The sequence below is a fragment of the Hippoglossus hippoglossus genome, chromosome 14, assembly GCF_009819705.1.
Source record: "Hippoglossus hippoglossus isolate fHipHip1 chromosome 14, fHipHip1.pri, whole genome shotgun sequence".
Taxonomy (NCBI): domain Eukaryota; kingdom Metazoa; phylum Chordata; class Actinopteri; order Pleuronectiformes; family Pleuronectidae; genus Hippoglossus; species Hippoglossus hippoglossus.
Genome location: NC_047164.1, coordinates 16,443,535 through 16,464,849, shown reverse-complemented (window position 1 = coordinate 16,464,849; position 21,315 = coordinate 16,443,535). Strand labels below are relative to the sequence as shown.

The 21,315-nt window shown below is 42.6% G+C and overlaps 1 protein-coding gene across 10 annotated transcripts in view; it reads right to left on the bottom strand.

Annotated features, from left to right (window-relative positions):
• The window catches only part of LOC117773948 (unconventional myosin-XVIIIa-like), a 77,876-nt gene that overhangs the window by 5,582 nt on the left and 50,979 nt on the right, over window positions 1-21,315 (bottom strand). For 7 of the 10 annotated variants that reach the window (XM_034605876.1, XM_034605880.1, XM_034605871.1 and 4 more), the window contains 18 exons: window positions 20,137-20,280; window positions 19,826-19,915; window positions 19,332-19,451; window positions 19,102-19,216; window positions 17,759-17,886; window positions 17,431-17,585; window positions 16,120-16,243; window positions 15,779-15,979; window positions 14,410-14,520; window positions 13,391-13,495; window positions 13,036-13,182; window positions 12,732-12,845; window positions 11,679-11,795; window positions 10,636-10,719; window positions 7,614-7,751; window positions 6,263-6,448; window positions 6,020-6,159; window positions 5,318-5,362 (listed from right to left, as the gene is read on the bottom strand). In XM_034605876.1, coding sequence (XP_034461767.1) covers window positions 5,318-5,362; window positions 6,020-6,159; window positions 6,263-6,448; window positions 7,614-7,751; window positions 10,636-10,719; window positions 11,679-11,795; window positions 12,732-12,845; window positions 13,036-13,182; window positions 13,391-13,495; window positions 14,410-14,520; window positions 15,779-15,979; window positions 16,120-16,243; window positions 17,431-17,585; window positions 17,759-17,886; window positions 19,102-19,216; window positions 19,332-19,451; window positions 19,826-19,915; window positions 20,137-20,280 — 2,264 coding nt within the window. The remainder of the gene's footprint in view (window positions 1-5,317; window positions 5,363-6,019; window positions 6,160-6,262; window positions 6,449-7,613; window positions 7,752-10,635; window positions 10,720-11,678; window positions 11,796-12,731; window positions 12,846-13,035; window positions 13,183-13,390; window positions 13,496-14,409; window positions 14,521-15,778; window positions 15,980-16,119; window positions 16,244-17,430; window positions 17,586-17,758; window positions 17,887-19,101; window positions 19,217-19,331; window positions 19,452-19,825; window positions 19,916-20,136; window positions 20,281-21,315) is intronic. The other 3 variants (XM_034605881.1, XM_034605875.1, XM_034605879.1) reach the window with 1 other exon arrangement.

Here is a 21,315-nt window from a genome sequence, read left to right as displayed (position 1 = left end):
TTTCACATCTCAGAAGTGTTTTGTTAGTCATTTCAAAATTGAAGCTTTTTGTTAGTAATTGTATCCGTGCTCCCGTAATAACGGGGGTCAGTATGATGCACAGCAATCCAGGCAGGCCACACATGAGCATGAATGTGTTATACAATGATATATACAGACTCAAAAGGTTTTTCAACAGCTGTAGATGAGCGAAGCAAAAAAAAAAAAGCATCATCTAGCCAGAATGTAGATGAGGCTCTTGGAGGCATAATTAACTTGTTTGGCTGGATCCGGGGCTGCTCGCATCTGTGTGGCATGTCACCTGCTCCTGGTGATTGTTATTGGAGAAGAGCCATGAGGGCCCAGTGGCCCTGCGCTTGACATAACAATCAATATACAAAGACCCGCGGATCACAATGAAAAAGCACGCTGGATCCCACCTGCACGGCCTCTAAATCTACAGTGCGTTTACTGAATTATAAGCCCCATTGTCCCAGAAGCTTAATGTGACAGGGCCACGGCGGGGAAGAGGAGGGGGGAGAGTGGCACAACCTCAATGCTGGCAGTCGATGCTGCCATCATGGTCAAAATGCAATGTGAAAAATTCTCTGTTTTGCCTGAAACAAAAGCTTCTGCAGCTGCATGACATGGGGAAATAAATGTTCTGCTTTCACGTGGACAGATTCAAAAGTGCACAGAGGCACATACTGTATGTTCTGAAGATATATACTACACTTAACCTGTGTTGCCATGGCAAGCTCTGTCAGAGAAAATTACACTGTCCGTGAAATAGTTTATGGTCTCAGAGCGAGACAATGCACTGTATATTAATATCAGAGATGACAGGGTTGTTGAGGATGAGGCGAATATTTCAATTCCTCTTGATTTAGAGCAGACTGACTTTCATCTCCGCTGTTATTCATAGCCTCACTTTCGGTAACTTTCAAAGAGCCGCGCTTCATCAATCTGAGATGTTCGCCTTGTATATCACTGAAACGCAGATATATTTCATCGAGTGTCCACGGGGGAGCTGACTGTCATTAAAAATGAAAAACAGGGAGGCAGGTAACAGCTCTTGCTTCTTGGACAAGCTTATCCATCTAAACCTTGGAGCGCGTTGAAAAATGCTGGGAACTAGCAAACGCGGGAAGGTGTGAGATGACAGACACACTGCTGAGCTCGATCATTTGTCCACATTCCACATATCCATCTATGTAGGTCTCCCAGTGAGCAGTGTACAGTCGCTTTTGTCACCAAAGCTTTGTGTCACATTTCCCCAGAGAACACGGTGTCCTCTCGCCTCTTTTTTTGGTAATCTGCCTAAAAGCATTTTACTTTTTTTTAAAATGATAAAGGTGGTGGCGGAGCTGAGAGCGAGCGAGCACAGGCAGAAACGAGCCTTAGATTCTCGGACTAAGCAATAATCAGGCTTTTAAGGCCTTTTAAGAGCATTTACATGTACTTAACATTCTCGCCATCAACCTTACAGCCAGGTTTTCTTAAGGGAGGGTGATAACAATGATCATCGCAGAGAGAATAAATGGCCTGAATACGTGATGTTCCACACAAAAGCCTTTAAATTGTACAGTTTAAGAGGTGTTTCATGAGGCGGCGAGCTAAAACTGTGAGTCCAACTTCATGCTGTTATATGCCACCGCTTTATTTTCCACTCCCTCTCTTCTCTACCGCATGCTTTAATACAACTGATAAAAGCTCACCGGCAAAAAATAGAAATAAAAAAGATAATAGGTTCATTAACACAAGCGAGTTGATTACACATGCTGCCCATTTGTCAGCTCTGGTGATGCTTTGACTTTTTAACATGATCTATTACACAACAGAACACTGACGCCAGCCCACAGCGATATCATCACCCCCTACCTCTCGTCACACACACACACACACACATATAAACACACAAGCATGAAATAAAAGGTGGCTCGCAATTGAGTGCTGTGCAAATGATGTCACAAACAATTTGTCCTTGGCCCCACACTACTAGCTAACCAGTCCTGAGGCTCGCAGATACAAACAACCCCCAAGAATTTAGAAGTGAACATTAATCGCTTCTGACAATCGGCCTGCGCTGGTTGTAAATCTTTGTCAGAAACGCTCAGAATCAATGTATATATGGCTCGGTTCTATCACTTTAGCACTCGTGGTCACAAAAAGCATATTTTTATGGCGTCTGTTCGACATGAGCTGATTGCATAAGGGCTAAAATGTGCATATAGGCTCTCAATTAATGTTATTGAAACAGTGTGCACTATACAAACTGTGATGTAATTCATAATCAAGGATAATCAGCACCTTGTGCTACAGATATGTAGAACATTCCAACCCTTATGGTCAGTCCACTGATGAAAGCATTTTCATAGTTTGCTTTAAAGCAGCTGTCGGTACTTGAAAAAGGCTCGACCTTTGTTATTTTACATTATAAAGATCCAAAAACAATACTGATCCAACTATTGTAACATCTGTTTTGAAGCAACCAGTACAAAAATATTGAATAATGATGCAAATCAATTGGAAAATCCCCTTCATAATTAGAACTAAAATCACCTCCTCGGTTATTGCTCATCCATGCTGCTAATGCAATGATGTCGAAGGAGGGAAAAATGCAATTAAGTAAACACGGCGTGTCATTGTTCTTTTCCTTGAGTTGCACAAAAAGAAAGGCAGGGCACTGATACACACACAGGTTTCCTGATGACAAACGGATAACAAACTGCATGGTGATAAACACGGGTGGTGCTGTGTGTCTCCGAAGAAGCGATCAGATGTTAAAGTGGGGAATGTCGGCTGGGTATATGTGCGGAAGACAACATTTCTTTATTATGCTCTGATGAAGGTTTAAATGATTTAACATGCCACAAAGATTCTTTTCATTGTTAAAAAAACGCAATAAAATGGGGATTTAGTCAAATCAACATATTTTACATTCGCAATCACACATTTAACAAGCAGGACAACACTATGAAATGAGATTGGATTAGTGGAGCATTTGCATGCATGGAAATCAGCAGCAGAGCTCTGGGTGAAAACGTGTTTCCGTGCACTGCTTGCTGACTGTGCAGCCGTGGAGTCACAGGGCGCTGCAGCCATTTCATCGTCACAAGCATCGCTCACACAGTTGCACTTGAGTATGGAGCTCAATTCATGCCAAAACTTAAACAACCAAAACACGTTTCACAAATTCCCTACATTTCACTTGCAAACACAGTTTGGTTTGCAAATACAAAACCCCACTAACAAACTAATGCATTTTGTTTCCCGAATACAAAACGCACCTGACAAACAAATACACTACATGTTACTAATAAATAACGCTTCAGAAACAAAAAGCCTTCCCCATTTCATACAAGTACAAAAAAATAAATCAGGTACCAAAAACGTATTCACTTTTGGCATGAATGTAGCTCCATACTTAAGGCCTTCCAAAGCACATGCAAATGACTTCCACAATGCTAAGAGTCTCTTCATGTGATACTTAAAAAATCTATACAAGAACAAGTTTCACTTTACTCCAGATATTGGCACATTTTCAACACTATTTTCAACTGTTCATTGAGCAAAGTGCAAGAAATCCCTTATTCTAAATAGCCCCATCCACTTTCACTGCACTTCATTTCATCTCTCTCCTCTATTAATGTCCTATGGGTGTAAAGTTGTTCTTTGTTTTTCTTATTATTCTGAGTTATTCTTAGTTTGAAATATGAAAACAACTTATTACCTCAGCCAAGGACATTATGTTTTCGTCTGCGTTTGTCTCTGTTAATTAGCAGGATTATGGACGGATTACCACCAAACTTGGTGGAACGTTGCAGAATGAGTCGGCGAAGAACCCCTTAAATGTAAGTGCGTATCCGGATTGGATTCTTTCACTTTCTTAAACATTGCAAAACAGGGCTTTTTTTCAACATTTTCGTTGATTTCTCAGAGTATAATTCATGGATCTTGATGAAGAAATGTATGAGTGTGTGCAATTTGGCGCAGATCCAAATTAAAATTGTGGTGGTTTTATGCTGTTTGTCCATCTGTCAGCAGGACTAGGCAAAAACCAAATAAACAATTTTAATGAAACTGTGTGTAAGGGTTGGACACGGGCCACAGAAGAACTCATTATAACTTTTGGAGTGATTCCGATTAAAGTGGCAGATCCACGATTTTTTGTGAGATATGACGTCTTTCGACATTTTTGTGAATTTCTTAAGAAATAATGCAGAGATCTTGATTAAAAAAATATCACACAAACATATTTATACAGATATTTTTGAGTGTCGGCAACTTGGTGCGGCTTGATTTACCTAAAGGGACTGTTGTGCCTTGGCGGAGGCAAACACTCTACTGAGTCACATTCTAGTTGTAATTGCTTTTGACAAAATCATTTAGTGAATTTTCTGCTTTAAACTGTTAATAGAGATATGTTTCAGATTATTGCTGTGGCACACCTACGTGAAATTGTTAAGGGGCTTTGATATTGAAATTTAATTAGTGCAAAAGTAAACAGTATCCATGAACGTATCAAAATTCATAACTTTTATTTTATTTAAGTTTTACTTTCAGGCTGTAATGATAAAAAGTTTCGAATTAAATCAAAAATAAATCTCAGACTCAAGTCTCATCAGAAAAAACTCAGACAGAAATAGATTTGATTCGTTCCAAACTGCCAAGAAAAATTATATTGGAAATATTGGAATGTCTGTAGAGAAGGTTCAGGAGATTAACTCAGTGAGTGGGATGACGAACAAGTGATTTGGAGACGCCACACAGAAAAACTGAAGTTCAGTGAAACCAGCTTTTAACCCGAGATCCAAACCAGTGCATGGTGGTTTATGATGAGGCTTCAAATGATAGCAGAGGATGGTGTTAGACACAGAGCATTCGTGGAGACAATGATGCAGTATTACCAGGGGTCTGTGACGCTTCGTCGTGTTTCAGGTTGAATCACATTTACTGAAGCAGCGAGTAGAGAGCGTTGTGCTCTATTTATCAATCTCCAGTTTACGTTGTGCAAAGCATCTTGTGCACCATCAGATTTTTTTTCTCCTTGTTTCTCTCGGGAAGAAAAACAAGCACTGAAACCTCCAATAAGTGCGAAGGTGTCCAGACGCAAAATAAAATTAAACTGAATGAAACATCAGGGCTTTTAAGCATAGGTCTTTTTTTTTATCAGAGATCTATACCACAGACATGAATTTCCATTCTTTTTTTAAATTGCTTCTCCTCACTGTGTCAGTGTGAACAACACAAACTGAGCGGTGAGGGAATACTGCATCATTCTCTCCTGCTGGTCCAAATGGGACGAAAACAAAGGATGCATTTTTCCCATTCTCACGTTTTGTTCTTTCTTTTCTGATATTTTGTCACCATGTCTTGCAAACTGTGGAAAGTGTGGGAAACACCAACAAACGGAGAGGAGAAAGAGAGAAGGTGAGATACACAAATAACAGTGTAAAAAGAGGACAAAATGAGATATCAGCAAATAAGTCGTTTTTTACACCTTCTTCCACACACACACAAACACGGAATTACTATCCTTTGCAAATCCGTGGCTTGATAAATCAACCCGTGCTGCTGCCGGCATTCTTCTCAAGCGGAGCCGCTGTGTGAAATGTCTTCCTTTTAGAGATCTGAATTACTGCAGTCAGTGTTTACCTCAGTGGGCTCAGAGCTAGTCTAACCCTCAACCCCGCTGCAAAGAGGGAAGGGGGGGTAAACCAAACAGGGAAAACCAGCGCTGAGACAAAAAGATCAGAAGCAGGGAGCTAAATTAAACCGTGTGAGAGGTATCTGGGGAACACAGTGTAGTATGACTCACAGGGTAACAAAAGACGTGAGAGAGGAATTGATGTCGGGAGATGTGGGAGACTGCGAAGACCGAAAAGACACGAGTTGTGATTGACAGACTCAAACTCTTTTTGGTAACTTCTCTCGCAACTTATGACGAGAACACGCTCGCGCAAAACACACATTACAGATCAAGTGAAGCAAAGGTAATTGTACCGTCTATTGCAGGAATTCTAAATCCGTCAGGTACCTGTTGATTAAGTCGTCATTGTCATCGCTCTCCATCTCGTCCTCGATCGCAGCCTGCAGGTCGCCTATCCTCTTGAAGGCCAGCTTAAGGTCCACTTGTAAGCTCTGATTCGCCGCCTCCAAGCTCTCGATGTCCATTTCCTGGCGAACGGATCGGAGCACAGAAGAAGTGGGAAGTTAATCTTCTCTAGAGCGTAAAACTCCAGCGAACCGCTACGACTCTCCCCGCAGCCAAAGGTCTCACCAGCTCGTGCTTCTTCCGGCTCGCCTCGCCCTCCTTCTTGGACAGCTCGGCCATTTCCTCCTTCATGTCCCGCACCTGCCGCTGCATTCGCTTGTTCTGGTCCTTCTCCCTGTTTTCTGCGGCGACGTACTGGGTTCTCTCCTCCGCCATCTTTTCGAGGTTCTCCTTCAGACGACCCGTCAGGCTCTGGGGAGGAAACCAGGTGAACTGGGTGAACTTGTCCTTACAAAAGGCCACATAAGGACAAATGACATATGTGCACAGCTCTTAGTTCTAAAACTGTATTGATGCAAGTGCTGTGCACAAGGGATATCACAGGTAGGACTGCTGGAGTACACAGCACCAAGAACCCAATAAAACAAACTCCAAGCCTGTTTCCCCCCCTAAAATACATTAATAAATAAAGTACATAAGGCCAATGTTAAGGTAGTTAATTACGACAACGTACACATATTTTGACTAGTGGACACACCTGTTCAAACCAAACCTATTTCCCCATAGGTAGTTTATTTTTAACCAAGATTGTTCATAAAGATGGATGACATGACAGCTTCCCAAAAGTGAAGCCAAAGCCTCCCAATCGACCCTAGTGGCTGCCTGCAGTATAGGTCATAAACCCTGCCTCCTCCGTGTTAATGGATAGGACATGGACCAGACAAAAAAATCAAAGTACATAACAAATACATGTTTTCTTGTATTATTTGAGGTAGTCTGGTCTTTTCATTCTGATATTTGTTTAATTGCTCAATTTCAGGTCATTTTGGTTTCAATTAGTCATTAAAATCCAGTGAAGCATTATGATTGACAGCTGAAACTGGAGGAAGCGTAATCACGTCCCCATCGTTATATAAAGTCTTAAGATTTCTAACCATTTCGTATCAAGAGTGGTGTAACAACTGCATACGAGTTTCAAGCACTACGTAAAAAATGTAACCATCCATCTATTTTCTATTCAAAATAGGCCCAGCCAAACCTGAAATAACAAAGCCTGCTATAAATTTACGGTCTAGAAGGTGATCTTCAGCAGCAAATGTATACACACACTGCTGAGGTGCAGTCATTTTGACCACTTCATGTGGTCAAGAATTTGCCTTCAATGCATGTAAAAACATCAATTTTTTACATGCTTCTATCTTCAATTATTAATCAAAAAATACACTTATAGTGGTTGATGGATGCTTTTCTTAACCAGCACCTCAATGATGCGGAGCTTTGCAAGCAACACCATACTGTTCCCTCACTTTATATTATCCCCCTCTCTTGATCAATAGAATATTAAATACCAAATTTGCATTTATAGGCTCACAAAGCCTGTCTTTTAAATTTTGTGAAGCACGGAGGATTAAGTCACCTCCAGGCGTTTGATCTGTGTCCTCTCGTACTCCAGCTTGGTCTCCAGCTCACGGATCTTGGCCTCCTGGCGGCTCACCAGGGACTTCTCCACCATGGACTGCTCTTGGAACTCGAGCTGGCTCTGCACGGAGTGAAGCTGGGGGAAGGACGCACACATAACATGCACGTTAACAAACCCAGGAGCGGTACCCACACGCAAGCTTCTTGACTCGACTTTCCCACCTCTTCTTCGGAGAGAACTTGGATACATTTTTTTACCTCTGCCAGGAAGGTTCTATTTTCATCTGCGTTTGTTTGTCTGTTTGTTAATTAGTAGGATTATGCAAAAACTACAGGGCGGATTACCTGGAAACTCGGTGGAAGGATGCTGTATGGATCAGAAAGAAACCATCTAATTTGGTGTGGATCCGGATCAGGGGGTGGATGTATGTTGTTTTTTTCTGCTTATTTTAATGTTGCAACATAGGGCGTTTTTCAACATGGATCTTGATTTAAAAAAAAAACAAATTACATGTTCAGGGGACTGATATTTATGAATGTTTGCAATTTGGCGCAAATCCAAATAAAAATCTGGATCTACTGAATTTAAATGTTGTTTTATAAGGAGGCTGTTGGGCCTTGGTGGAGGTACGTGCTCTCCCGAGTGCCATTCGAGCTGCTGATGTTGTATCTATGTAAGAACACTAAATTAGCCTTCAGCTTTTCACCCTTCATCCTGCTACATGTAAATATTGTGTATGCAGTCTCAATAATGAGATCTAGATAAGCCCTCGGTCCACAAATAGTCAGGGGAAGATCAGGCTGAGGTACATCGCAGGGCTGAGCTTCATGCAACGCACGTTCGCGCCATCCAAATCTTTTTTCTGCTGACTGATAAAAAGAAAGAAAGATACGTCACAACATCACCAGCCCACAAGGCAGCGTGGCACCTAATGAGGGAGTTTGCATCTAAGACATGGAGGATTTGGAGTTCTCCTTTGATATTACTACAAAAGCCAACTTTCCCTCCCTTCTGGTGATGAGATAACCACTTCAAGGTCAGACGCTTTAGATGGCTATCGCTACCTTCTCTGGCAGGTTTTAACAATGCCTCGCAGCTTGTGTGTGTCTCTCGTGCGGCCAAAAATATTCAGATGGGTGAGTGGACCGGAGCGTTGGCACATGGGGAGCTTAATATAATAGATCCAGACTCTGCTGTTAGGGAAGTGGTGAGAGATCATGCTGAATTATATTTGAAATAAATTCTGTTCAATGTCAGATAAAATCCCGCACATCAGCACCTGCAAATTAAAGTGTGTGTAATGTGCCACAGCTTCAGAGTCATTTAGCACGCAAATGCATCACAAAAAAAATGGCCATACATTAATATGTGACACACGACATGTTAGATGTTATTCTCTAAACAAACAGCGGTCCATCAGAAAAAAAAACACTTATCATAAAAGCATTATTATTTTCACTATTATTATCCCGAGGCTTAAATCAGGTGCATTAACCTCTTTACATAATGAACACACTTTTATTCTGAGCCTCAACCATTTAGCTGACAACTCAAACACAGCCCACAGTAACTACACCCATCTCCCCAGAAACATGATGATGATTTGTCGGTTTGACCACATTTGCAAAAGATTGAACTAAACACAATGGACAGCTGATGGTACGACGGAGCACAAGGCCCACATTGAGTAGAATAATTTAGTAATATAATGAGAATAGAGTCGTAATTGTGAAGAAAGTCGTAATATTACCAGAATAAAGTCTAAATTTAAAGAGAAAAGAGTCACATTATTACTAGAATAAAGTTTTTAAAAAATTTGGGGGGGGTTAAGAAGCAAGGACAACCAAAATCTTTAACCAATCTAAATCTAAATCCCTCTGAATATCACACAGATGTAAGTCCACCACCACCCCCGCTACCAAACATTTCCTCCTCCACAAAAGATACAATTTCCTGATACTTATGATAATGTGGTTCTGATGTGACAAAATATTAACATTTCTTTATTTGTAAAGCCTGACGAATGTAAAGTTACAACTTTATTCTCGTAATATTATAACTTTATTCTTGTAGTTCCGACTTTATTCTCATGATAGTTCGACTTTATTCTCCCTTCAAGGGTATGATGGTGATAGCACCTAAGTTGGTCATGAACCAAAGTTAAATTCAAGTTAAAAATTAGAGCTAAGTAAAAATGTTGAACAATGAATTTCAGATTAACTTGTAGCTGTAGGTTAAGCAATGGCAATGGGTCAATTTTAAAATGTGGATAATGATTCTGTGCATCGTGTACTTGGTCAAACACACAAAGGGCACGCCCATCTCTACACTGTAGTGTTCTGGGTGTGTGTGAGTGAACAAGGCAACTAGCAGGTACAATAGTCACAAAGAGCAGGAGGTTGACTGACTCCATTATACTGTTCATGTGTGAGAGTTAAATTCCTACAGGGTCTTTCACTTGATTGTTCCAATCGTGCAGAAAATGCTCAGCGTGCAGCTAGACCAATCACGTTTTATCACATTAATAGAGGAGTCATCTGTTGAATTAACAAACCTCACCACGTGACACTGTTTTTATACTTATTTTCAACTATCACCCTGTTCATTTACCTGAATTTGTTCTGATCTTTTGAAATAAAATGATGTGTTGGCTTTGGAATGTCCACACATCAGATAAATAACTGAGACAGAAGCTGCTGCATCGAAAGAGGGCTTTCATTTCATCTAAATGCTTAAACCATGGAGTGGGACTGCTGAGTTCATGTACATAACCCTTCCTTTATGGTACGAGTAATAAAAGGCTAAAGAACTATTTCTTTCCTTGACTCTAAATCATCTATTACTATTCAAATGCAAAAAAAAAAAAAAGAAAACCCCCACGGAAGTTATATATATATATTTTTTTTCTTTTTGTTGGAATAATCAGAGGGAGTCCAAGGTCTGATCAGAGAGCAGTGTCGAGGCAGCGAGCAGGTTTCTGATGTAGCCGCTGTAAAATCCGCTGCTTTTTAAAATCTACCTTCTCTTGGATCTCCTGCTTCTCCTTTGTGGCCTCTTCCAGCTGGGCCTGCAGGTCAGTGATCTGGCTCAAGTCCCTGGCAGACTAGTACACAAAGAAACACAATCACCAGACAATTAGATAAAGAATTACACATTTTATCTTGTGGTTGAAGTGATACTGCCCACCTGTGTTTCTTAACCTTTAAACTAAACTATATGACTGTTCTTTGATGAAATACATTAATGCTGGTTTTAATATCCCATCTATCAACACATTTTCTTTTAATATCTCAAAGCTCTCAAGCTCCAAAGGCCACCTAGTGTTTCAAACCGTATTACAGGGCCAATGTCTACGTAGAGTTAACTGTTTGGGACGTCTCTACGTCATGGTATTTACATACCGCCACCAGCCAGTGCTCGTGAGTGAGAATCTGGAAAGCTGCGCACATTGTCAAGTCTATGCTGAAACTAAACACATAAACCGCCACACTGTCTACCATTCAGAGACGAATGAACCTCAGCTGTCTCTCTCTCTCTCACACACACACACACACACACACACAGACACACAAAAGTACCCTTTTCTATTCTTTTGCGATTGAATTTGTGTGTGTGTGTGAGAGAGAGGGGGAGGAAGGAAGTGTGATTGTCAATGCATGCTTCAATTATCAGGAAAAATATCACATTCTTTGTAAATGGTTACTGAACCAAACGTGTTTGTGCCAAATACTTTGTCATGTGATCCGCTGTAGAACAGATTGCATCTCCCTGACTGCAGCGCGCACACTGTGTTCAGAGGAGACTTTGTCCTCCAAACCGAAAAGCCACAACACTTTCCACACGCAGAGAAGAACAGAATATTAATGTCCATGTTAGAGGTGGTTTCCCACAATTTTTCAGCCTCATTAGGAATAAAGAAATACAAATATTCAAAGGTCTTATGGACAGTGTTGCCTATTTCCTTCATATGGCTCCTGGTTAGAGCTTCCTACCTGAAGGGGGGAAGTGTTAGTATTGATAACGGAGGGACTAATGACCGAGGCGTCAGGCAGGATGAGTTACCTGGGCGACTGAAGCCTTGTGTTTTTTCATCAGCTCATTCATGTCCTCCTGATCCTCCTCCATGCGAGACTGCAGGTCGTTCTTCTCCCTCTGCAGCCGGCTGAGCTGCTCCTCCAGCTGAGGGACGGCGAGTGAAGAGAGAGCGAGAAGGAAACACACACACGCGCATTAGTTTAGAATGACAGGATTTATTCATGAGCTATTGAATATGATAAATGGTCATTAGCCGGCCAGGCCGAAGCAGTCCTGGAATCTCATCTAATGGCGATGAAACACAATCTGGACAGGGTTCTGGCTGGAGGACGAGACCAATTGAAGATAATCAATTGGCTCATTTAGGCTGGAGGAAAAGTGCAGCCAGTGCAGCATACTGGTGATGTCCTATTTAGAGTTCATCCTCCTGTGTTCAGGGGAGGCGGAGGGGGAGGCGGGGGCCGGGGCCCTCAATATGCATTCTCTAATCTAAGACATTTACGAGACCTTCCCTTGCCATAAATGCAGCAATTAACAAGCAACACCCAGGCACACAGCACTCCCATCATCCCAGGAGACACAAACATCCCCCAGCCAACGAATCTGAAATGCAGGCGGCGCTCTCATGAGACAGCCATTAATGAGCAGACATTTTTTCGACAAAGCTTATTTATCCATTAGTGCAAAATGTTGAAATCAGACATATGCCAAAGGCCATTTATTATTTTAATACCTCACCACGGCTTGATGATGTATGCATATTGATATTAGAGCCCCCCGCTGCATTTTGAAGAGTGGGACATTTTGATAGGCACAATCCAACATTAATTAAATACTGTTTGTTGCTTCTGGTTTCATTTGCTCACCAAGGGAGGGCTATAGAAACATTTCCACAAACAATTTCCCCCTTATCAATGATGTGAAATGAAACAGGCGCAAAGGTATATTTCATTATTCATAAATGCGTGTCATTACACACGCTTTTTTATTGTGGCGCAGACAAACAAGCACACACAGAACGATCGAACCCACTCGAGTGAATAATTGGAACACGCAGCTCAACAGATGTCAGAAACTCACCGACATCTTAGCTTTGACCACATCCTCCATTTGGATGTGCAGGTCCTCTATTTCCAGCTCCATGCTCTTTCGAGCCTTCACCGCCGCCGCGCACGTGAACTCTGACTCCTCCAGCTGTGAGAAACAGGAACGGGAAGAAAAGTGGCAAACGTAAGTAGGCCAAGATTAAGAATCTCTCCTGGATATGCAGAGGAGTGAGGATTTATCAACCCGTGCATGTTTTCATTTTGCCAAAAAGATGTGTTTTGTATGTGTTGAATCGTATCATAGATTTATCTGCTGGAGCACAGCGGTGTGTTCGTACTTGATTTTTGAGCTGGGCGATCTCTCTCTTGCTCGGGGCGTTGCTCTTCAGGTGGTCCAACATAATCTGTGCATCAGCCAGAAGGACTTTGGTTCTCTTCAGGTCTTTCCTCAGCCTCTTCTCAGTCTCCACGTCCCTCTGGCTCACCTGAACGAAAAAAAACACTCCTCTCTAGCCTCAGTTGTTACACACACACACACACACTTGTTTTTCCGCCCTCCTTCAAAAACTCAGAGCGCCCTTCGAGACCCGAAAGCCGTTTCTTTCCAATCAAAAGGAAGTGGCCCTGCACTAAATCGCACACACTTAGCTGCACTGCACTGACAGGGACCAGAGGGCGGAGTGATGGGACTACCTGGTCCTGGGCGGTGAGCAGTTTGGACTCCAGCTCTCGTCTCTCGCGCAGCACTTTCTGCTTGTCTTCGTACTCCTCCTCCAGCTGCACCTCCATCTGCTTCAGCTGCAGGACACACGCACGGTGTGTTGGGACGCACAGGCAGATGATCAGTGGCAGACAAAGTCAGACATAACACACCGTCAAGCATCCTGTTCGACATGGCTGCTCTCACACATCAAAAACAAATGGTTCCCCTCCTGAGTGGTTGTGCCAGCCTCACAACACAGCTTTGAAAATCCATTCAATGTCATTATCTATATTCAAAATACAGAGACCAACGTTGCAACATGTTGTCCTGTTTCAGTGTGGTGGCTGATAGATATGACTGCAAACACTGCTCGGATTCTAATTTGTATTTATTTTGTTTTTAAGATGCATCTGCTCGCAACCTTAGCGGTGCATAAACCATCATTTATACTGTGTTAAAATGAATACAGTGTTTATGTAAACTGAAGGACAAAATTATAAAATCAAAAATAAATGCAGGAATTAAATATATATATTTTTTTACATGTATTGATTTATTTATACAACACACGTTTTTTTTTTTTGTATTTCTGTGTCCAGAGGTTAATTAGTTAGGTGGGCGTATGTCCCTCTAAGGAGTTGGTTGTAGCGCTATGATCATCGGATCTACTACTTCTGTCTCGAGTTGACTTGTACACTGTATACAATAAATGTAGAAATACAGAAAAAGCCTACACACACTTTGAATTTATTTATATACTTAATTATTTATTTCTGCATTCATTTATTTATATGTATTTTACATTCATGGGACTGAGCATGGGATACATTCAACAAACTCAAAGCCTTAAAAAAATGGACTATGCATTCACATTGAACCCCAGCACTCATATCAGAACTCTACAGTGTCTTTCAGTGATCCCTGACCAGGCCTGATTAGCTGTTAGTTCAGGATAGCAAGGCGATGTAAAGGAACATGTTGGACTAATCAACTAATAAGCAGTGCCTACCTTCTTACTGCAGGATCGCCTGATCTCATCCACTTCTTCGTCCTTACTCTCGATGTCTTTGGAGTGGGTCTGCCGCTGTCTCTCCATCTCCATCTCCAGCCGCAGCTTTGCCTGAGAACACGATGGAGACACATTTCAAACGTATTGGATTGTACGTCATTTTTGTTTGATATTTACTATCTGTCTAAAATGAGAGAAAGGTCCTTATGATATTAAATTTTGTACTTTTGTAGGATGTTAGGGTAGATGGAGGATGTTTGTGGAGTTTTGGGACTTACAGAATTACAATTTAGGCATCAGAATGTTGGGTTAGCATTACATAGTATTAATAATAATAGCTTGAATTTATATAGCGCCTTTCAAGAGACCCAAAGACGCTTTGGATGTGTCAGTGGGGACAAAAAGAAAAAAAAACAGGACAGAAATAAACAGCGCTAATGGCAGCGTGGAGCGTTAAAAGAGGTTTGAAGTTTTTTAAGTGAACAGGTGGTGTTTGAGGACATTTTTGAAGATGTCCAGAGATGCAGGTTTGCGAATTGCAGCGGGGGATAGAGTTCCAGAGGGTGGGGGCTGCAACACAGAAGGCTCTTTCTCCAAAGGTTCGCAGTTTGGTGTTGGGGATGGATAATAAACCTGTGTTTGAGCACCGCAGCCTTCTGAGTGGAGTGTAGGGATTGAAGAGGTCAGTTAGATTTGGTGGGGCTAGGGCAAGGAGGGATTTATAGGTGAGAAGGAGGAGTTTGTAGTTGACGCGGGCCTTGATGCGGGAGCCAGTGGAGGTGGATGAGGGTCGGGGTGATGTGCTGCCAGGGCTTAATGCAGGTGAGAACCCTCGCGGCAGAGTTCTGCACATACTGGAGTCTATATAGGACATTGTCTGGTACACCGGACAGGACTAAATTGCACTAATCCAGGCGGGAGGTGATGAAGGCATGAATGAGGGTTTCTCTCAGTCTGGAGATGTTTATGAGATGAAAGAAGACTGATTTGATGAAGGATTGGAAAGAGAGGGCGGAGTCAAGAATGACACCCAGGTTGCGGACCTCGCGGGATGGGAAGATGGAGCAGCTGTCAACGTCGCGGAGGAGATCTCCAACCTTCCAGAGCAACATAGGCTGCTACATAGGCAGCTTTCAGTAAGAACCACACTGCGGTTGTATCCCTACGCCGAACAGTGCAGTTCCACACTATATCATTTTTGATACACTGAACTTGTATACCAAATTTAAAGAAATTCACTCAAGGCGTTCTATGGGATGGATGGAACAACTGAAAACATAATGTCCCCAGCTACTGGCTACTGTAGGCACGGAGGCATACTAATTTTATCCAGACGCATATAAAATACAACATTTGCAGCACCCAGTACCTGCTCCAGCATCTGGATGGTTCCGGCCTGTTCGTCCAGCTCCTCCTCCTGGTCTTTCATCTTTGCCTCAAGGTCGCGAAGCTGCTTCTTGACCTTGGACAGAGAGGCTTCATCCTTGGACTCCTGGGAGGACACGTCCTGAAGCTCAGCCTCCAGCTGCTGCACCTTCATATTTGTGGCGCACAACTCGCCGTCCTTGTCCTGCAGGCCGGAGGAGACACGGTAAAGGAACACATCTGGACCAGCCCAGTTATGTCATACAGAGAGCAGGGAGACCTGACGTGTCGTCCCCTGGAGAGGACATCACAGTATCTGGAGTGTGGCTCTGTGCGGTGGCTCACCTGCAGCTGCTGGCGGAGGTTAAACATCTCACCAGCCATTATGTCTTTCTCTCGAGCCAGTTTCTCCCTCTGGCTCCTTTCTCTTTGTACCTCGGCCTGAGACTGGTTCTGCTCCATGTCAAACCTGGAAAACACACACACACACACACACAGAGAGAGAGAGAGACAGTAGAAAAGCTCAGCAAAAATGTTACTTTCACATAAGACTAATATTTCATATAGCTCTTCTAAAATTGCAGGTATATGCAAGTTTTTTAAAAGGGAATTGGCTCCTTCCCTGTTACCAGCAGAGGAGAGGAAACCTAACTTCTTAACTTCGGTCTTGCCAAATTAGAGTGTTCACCCAGGTGTTACGTTTCAATCAATGCCGATCAGAGCACGGAGGATAAAAGCATAAAAAAAAGAAGCATAAATACAGAGATCTACTGCAGAGACATTTGACCCGGGAATGAACTCAGATTGTATCCATTCTGACTGCAGACAAAAGCCAGATGTTAGTGGGTGCGTTTCTTTGACCAGTGGATAAGGGCCTATGTATTATAATAGTAAACTGTGCGGGATCTGTTATTGCCAATTGACAAAAGGCTGCAAAAGATAAAGTTTACCAGCAACAGCAAAGTGTAATGGTCTTGTGTATTGATACAGTGTAGTTACTCTATGTATAAGGGTTAGGGTTAGAATAATAATAAATAATAAAATAATACAATTCTGAGCCTGTTAACTAAATATCTAACCAACATGCAACTTTAGTTACTTTCTATTTTCCGCTTAGAGCCCAGCATCAGCTCAAAACTGCCTCTATTACAGTCTCTACTGTTATCCGCTGCCATTAGCCTTCAATTTACAATTGGGTTGTAATAATGTACAAAATGTTTTCTTCAATTGTCTAGGTCAGAAGCACTTATGGTTAGTGAACTTAATAGCTAAGTGTTTCATGCTGTCAGCTCGTTGTAATTCCCTTTCTTTCTTTTTTTCCTTCTTCTTCTCTCTGAAGCGAAGCCGAAAATAATTTCACCCACAGAGCATCTTCAATTAACCACAGGGGAGAGATCACATTCTGCCACAGCGATAGCTTCTCAAGTGCTTAAAGTCTGAGTCATTTTCTCAGCTAATGCAATTCCGCAGATTACAGAACATCTCAGTCACTATTTGAATTAAACGGAAACTTTTGTGTTCCTGCCAAGTGGCAGCAAAGACACTGAGGAGAGGGCAATATGTTCCCTATAGTGTGAGTATACGAGGGACAGAAGGACAGATAGGACGGATCAAACATGTGGACAGACAGGGGGACAGAGTGCAGCTGAGACTGACTTCCTCTGCTTCTTCTCCAGATCGTGGTTGCGGCTGTGCAGTCCCTCCAGGTGAAGCTTGGTATCCTGCAGCTCCGCCGTCAGTTTCTGGCACTTCTTCTTCAGCTGCTGCACAGAGCGCTGCACATCCTCATTATCTGTCTGCAGATCAGCCAACTGCAGAGCACACACACACACACACACACACACACACACACACACTTATTATTATTTTTTATGGCAGTTTAATGCATATCATTATCGCATTTATGCAACTAACAGGCTACAAGTGTGTCGTATATTAAATAGACCATTTTTTAAGCGATTGAATATTATAAAAAGTGTCTTGCCCTCCTCTCAGCATGTCTCTTGCTCTGCTGCTCCGTCTCCAGCTTGTCATCAAACTCCTGCTGGAGTTTCTTCTTGGTGAACTCCATTTCCCGAACGGCTCTGTTGTATTTTATCTGCCACTCGCCTCCTGCAGGAGAAGACACAGAATACAGAGGGAAAAGCCTGTGTGTGACATTCTGGTGTCTCCTGCCTTTAATGCAGGCCGAGCAATGGCATACAGGCTCAACAGCTCAGGGATGATGGATGCTGTGGATTATGAGGCCCACTGCACTGGTTGCAGTGGTTATCACACTCACGGACCAAAATAATATAATCTTTTGGAGGGAACAAACCAACTTCTTCTGTCAAATCCTGAACTTATGAGGTCAAAAAAGAAAATGACAGGAAACTACAAAACAGCCATTACTTTTCAACCCTAATCTTGGATAAACCGGAGGTAAGAATTCCGAGCACACCACAATAGTAGTTAGAGAAGGACATGTCTAAGTGGCACTTTCCACAGTTCTTAGCCGACCCTAATTCTGGAGCTGTCAGAGGCTATCAGAAGTATAACAGCGGCCGGGCGGACATTCAGGTTCAGGTTCATTTCCAAGCCTTATCATTTTAGAGGCTGTCCATTTCTCCTTCACATTCCAACACCGGCTCTTCCATCAGTGCCGCTCATTAGCATATATATAGCATAATGACAACTTGCAGGGCCACCGGCTCTGATCCCAACGATTATTTTCTCGTTCGTCTAAGAATTCTGAGATGCTCTGTAATGGCCTGTCTGGCTGAGGTGGGTTGAAGGGGGTAGGAACACAGGGAAAAGAAGAAGAAGAAAAAAAAAAGAAGCCTCATGGACAATATGCTCGAGGCGGGAGCTCTCTCTCCCAGCAGGGGGAGACCAGTCAACAACAGGCTTTAGTTGTATGCCCGAGAGCAAACATCTTAATCCCCTCGTTGTACATTGCAAACTTGGACCAAGTCTTACTGCCACGTCTCCTCCTGGAGCAGTCAAACTAAGACAATCATCCCTGCCGCTACGCTTAGTATGGGGGAGATTTTTATAAACCGTGCACATAATGCTGATATGAGTGGTTCAGGGAATTATGCTTCCGACCTGAAATGACATACCCATCAGGCATGCTTAGGAAAGTTGCTGCAGGTGTCGTAAGGTGCAAAGAATTCTGGAATTTAATGCAAACGTTAAGAAGGATCCTAACAAGTGAGTAAAGGTCACAGGAAGTCACGTTATCAACATCCCCTTTTGTTTGGTTCTTAATTTTCGGTGTAGAATTAAATTATTGTGAAAAAGAGATTCTCTGGTGGCTGCGGTGTCACAAATGATAACTCAACCAACCAGCATCATCGTCGCTGTCCATCTCCCCGTTGAGATCGGCCGTTTTCATGAGTCGAGCTTCCATCACCTCCATTTCCTGCGACTCTAATTGCTTCTTCATGGCGTCAAACTTGGCCTGGAACCACGGATTTACCCACCACACAAACACAGAAGATGTGAGTCTTATTAGAATCCGAATTTTTGAAATGCGAAACGATGATTTTAAATTCATTTTTAGTGTGTGCATTTGCCTGCAGATCCTTCATGTCCTTCTCCAGGTGGAGTCTCTCTGAAGTCTCCGTCTCCAGCAACTGCGATGCCGACTCACTCGTGCTCCTCTCATCTGCGAGCTCCGCCAACAAGTCTGCAATCTGGACAAAAGCACAGAAAGCAAAAGTAGTTTGTAAAGCAAAACAACAAAATACTCCCACCACATTTCTAGTGCGAGTAAGCAAAACAAATCTTGAAGTGAAATCCATTACACTGGATATATTCTGCTCACACTGCACAAATTTCACACTGTATATTTTATTATATTTTTACATTTCCTTGTGTTAATATTCCGTGTTTACTTATGATGTCTATCTTTTGACTGTCCTTGCTGCTGCAACCCAACACATTTCCCCGATGTTTCTAGTAAAAGATTATCTTGTCTCTTATCTTAACAAAAATAAAGGGTGCAACTCCAATGCCAATCTCGAACACCATCCTCCCAGCATGCATTGCCACATGCAAAGGGACCCACCCTGCTCTCCAATCGATCCGTGTTCAGCCTCAGCTCATTTCGCTCTTTCTCCACCCTCTCGAGCTTGGACTTCTGCAGCTGCATCTCCTCCTGCAGGACAGAATATGGCGACATGTACTCTAAGTTTCATGTTGTGTCACAGGTAAAAGTGTAAAATATTCAGTTTTACAAGAAATATTAAGCATTGATGACAGGGAGTGTCATGCTGCCGCGGCCAGGAGTGAATTCTGAACGTGGATTAGAGGTTGTCTATCTGAGTGGAATCTGTAAGGAGGGGGGGGGGGACATCAGACAGAGAGAGGTCTGCTCACGTCTTTGCTTCGCATCTGCTCCTCGGTGAGCTGGACCTTAATAAGTGGCTGGACTGTGGTGAAGAGCTTCCACCAGGGCCAGTGCTTCACACCGCGGTTCTTCTGGATGTTCTTCTGGATGCAGCGGATTGCTAGATCCTGAACCTGAGCACACGGTCGAGACAGAGGAGCAGTCAAAATATGTGCGCACACTCTAACTATATTAAGGTTATTACTTGTAACTAGATTGGCAGATACGAGCCCTTCAAAGAAATATCATAATCATGGTTTATTTCATTTGTGGATATGGGCCGATATGAACTGTTTTAGTTTACAGAATAATCAATGCAGAAATGACTTTACAGTAAAACAATATTTTCAAACAGGTGCTTCATAAAAAGACAGAGAACAATAATTTTCCTGCAGCGATATGTTCAATACATGGTTTTAAATGCAGTACATAGAAAGAGATTGTGGTACAGTGCACAGGTATCATAGGGTGGCAGTGTTCAGAGATCCCTGGAACGATCTTAATCACTAACTGGAATCGATGTTCTACAGAACTCGTCTACTGTCACCGTATCATCCTCACCACTGATGAAAGGCATGTGAAAAATGCTGCATTTCTCAGTTTGGTGTTGTATCGCTTTTAGACGAGCGAACAGCAATCCCTCCTCTGGAGACTTTCTGCAGACTGCGTTCCAAGGCTGGGAGCAAATTTTTGATTAATTAAATCAAACATGTTGGCAGCTAATTCCGAGTATTACACGATTTCCGTGGCGCTTATGCATGAGGCTCTCTCGAAGCAGCAGATTATGGGCAAACCCAATTAGAGCGACACAATTCTCAGCATCAGGTACATTTCGCCCTGAAGGTACTCTCTATGACCAATTAGGATTTGTCACACAGTGAAAGCCTCAACGTGGACCGGAATGCAGCGAGTGTGTAACCGAAGATTTAAGCAGGTCTCACTTGTCATATTTAGTCTTAAATGAAAAGGGAACAAACAAAAGATCGTGCTGCATGAGCGGCGTGGATAAACATGTTGCTATTCATTTCACATTGAGAGCGTGTGACAACAGTAAGACAGCCCGGCGTGAATGAAGACTCATCTCACACACACCTCAGGTTCTGGGGATTTCCTCGACATGAAATCTTGGCTCTGACAGCAGCCCCCGATTACATGTATGATCTCAGCAG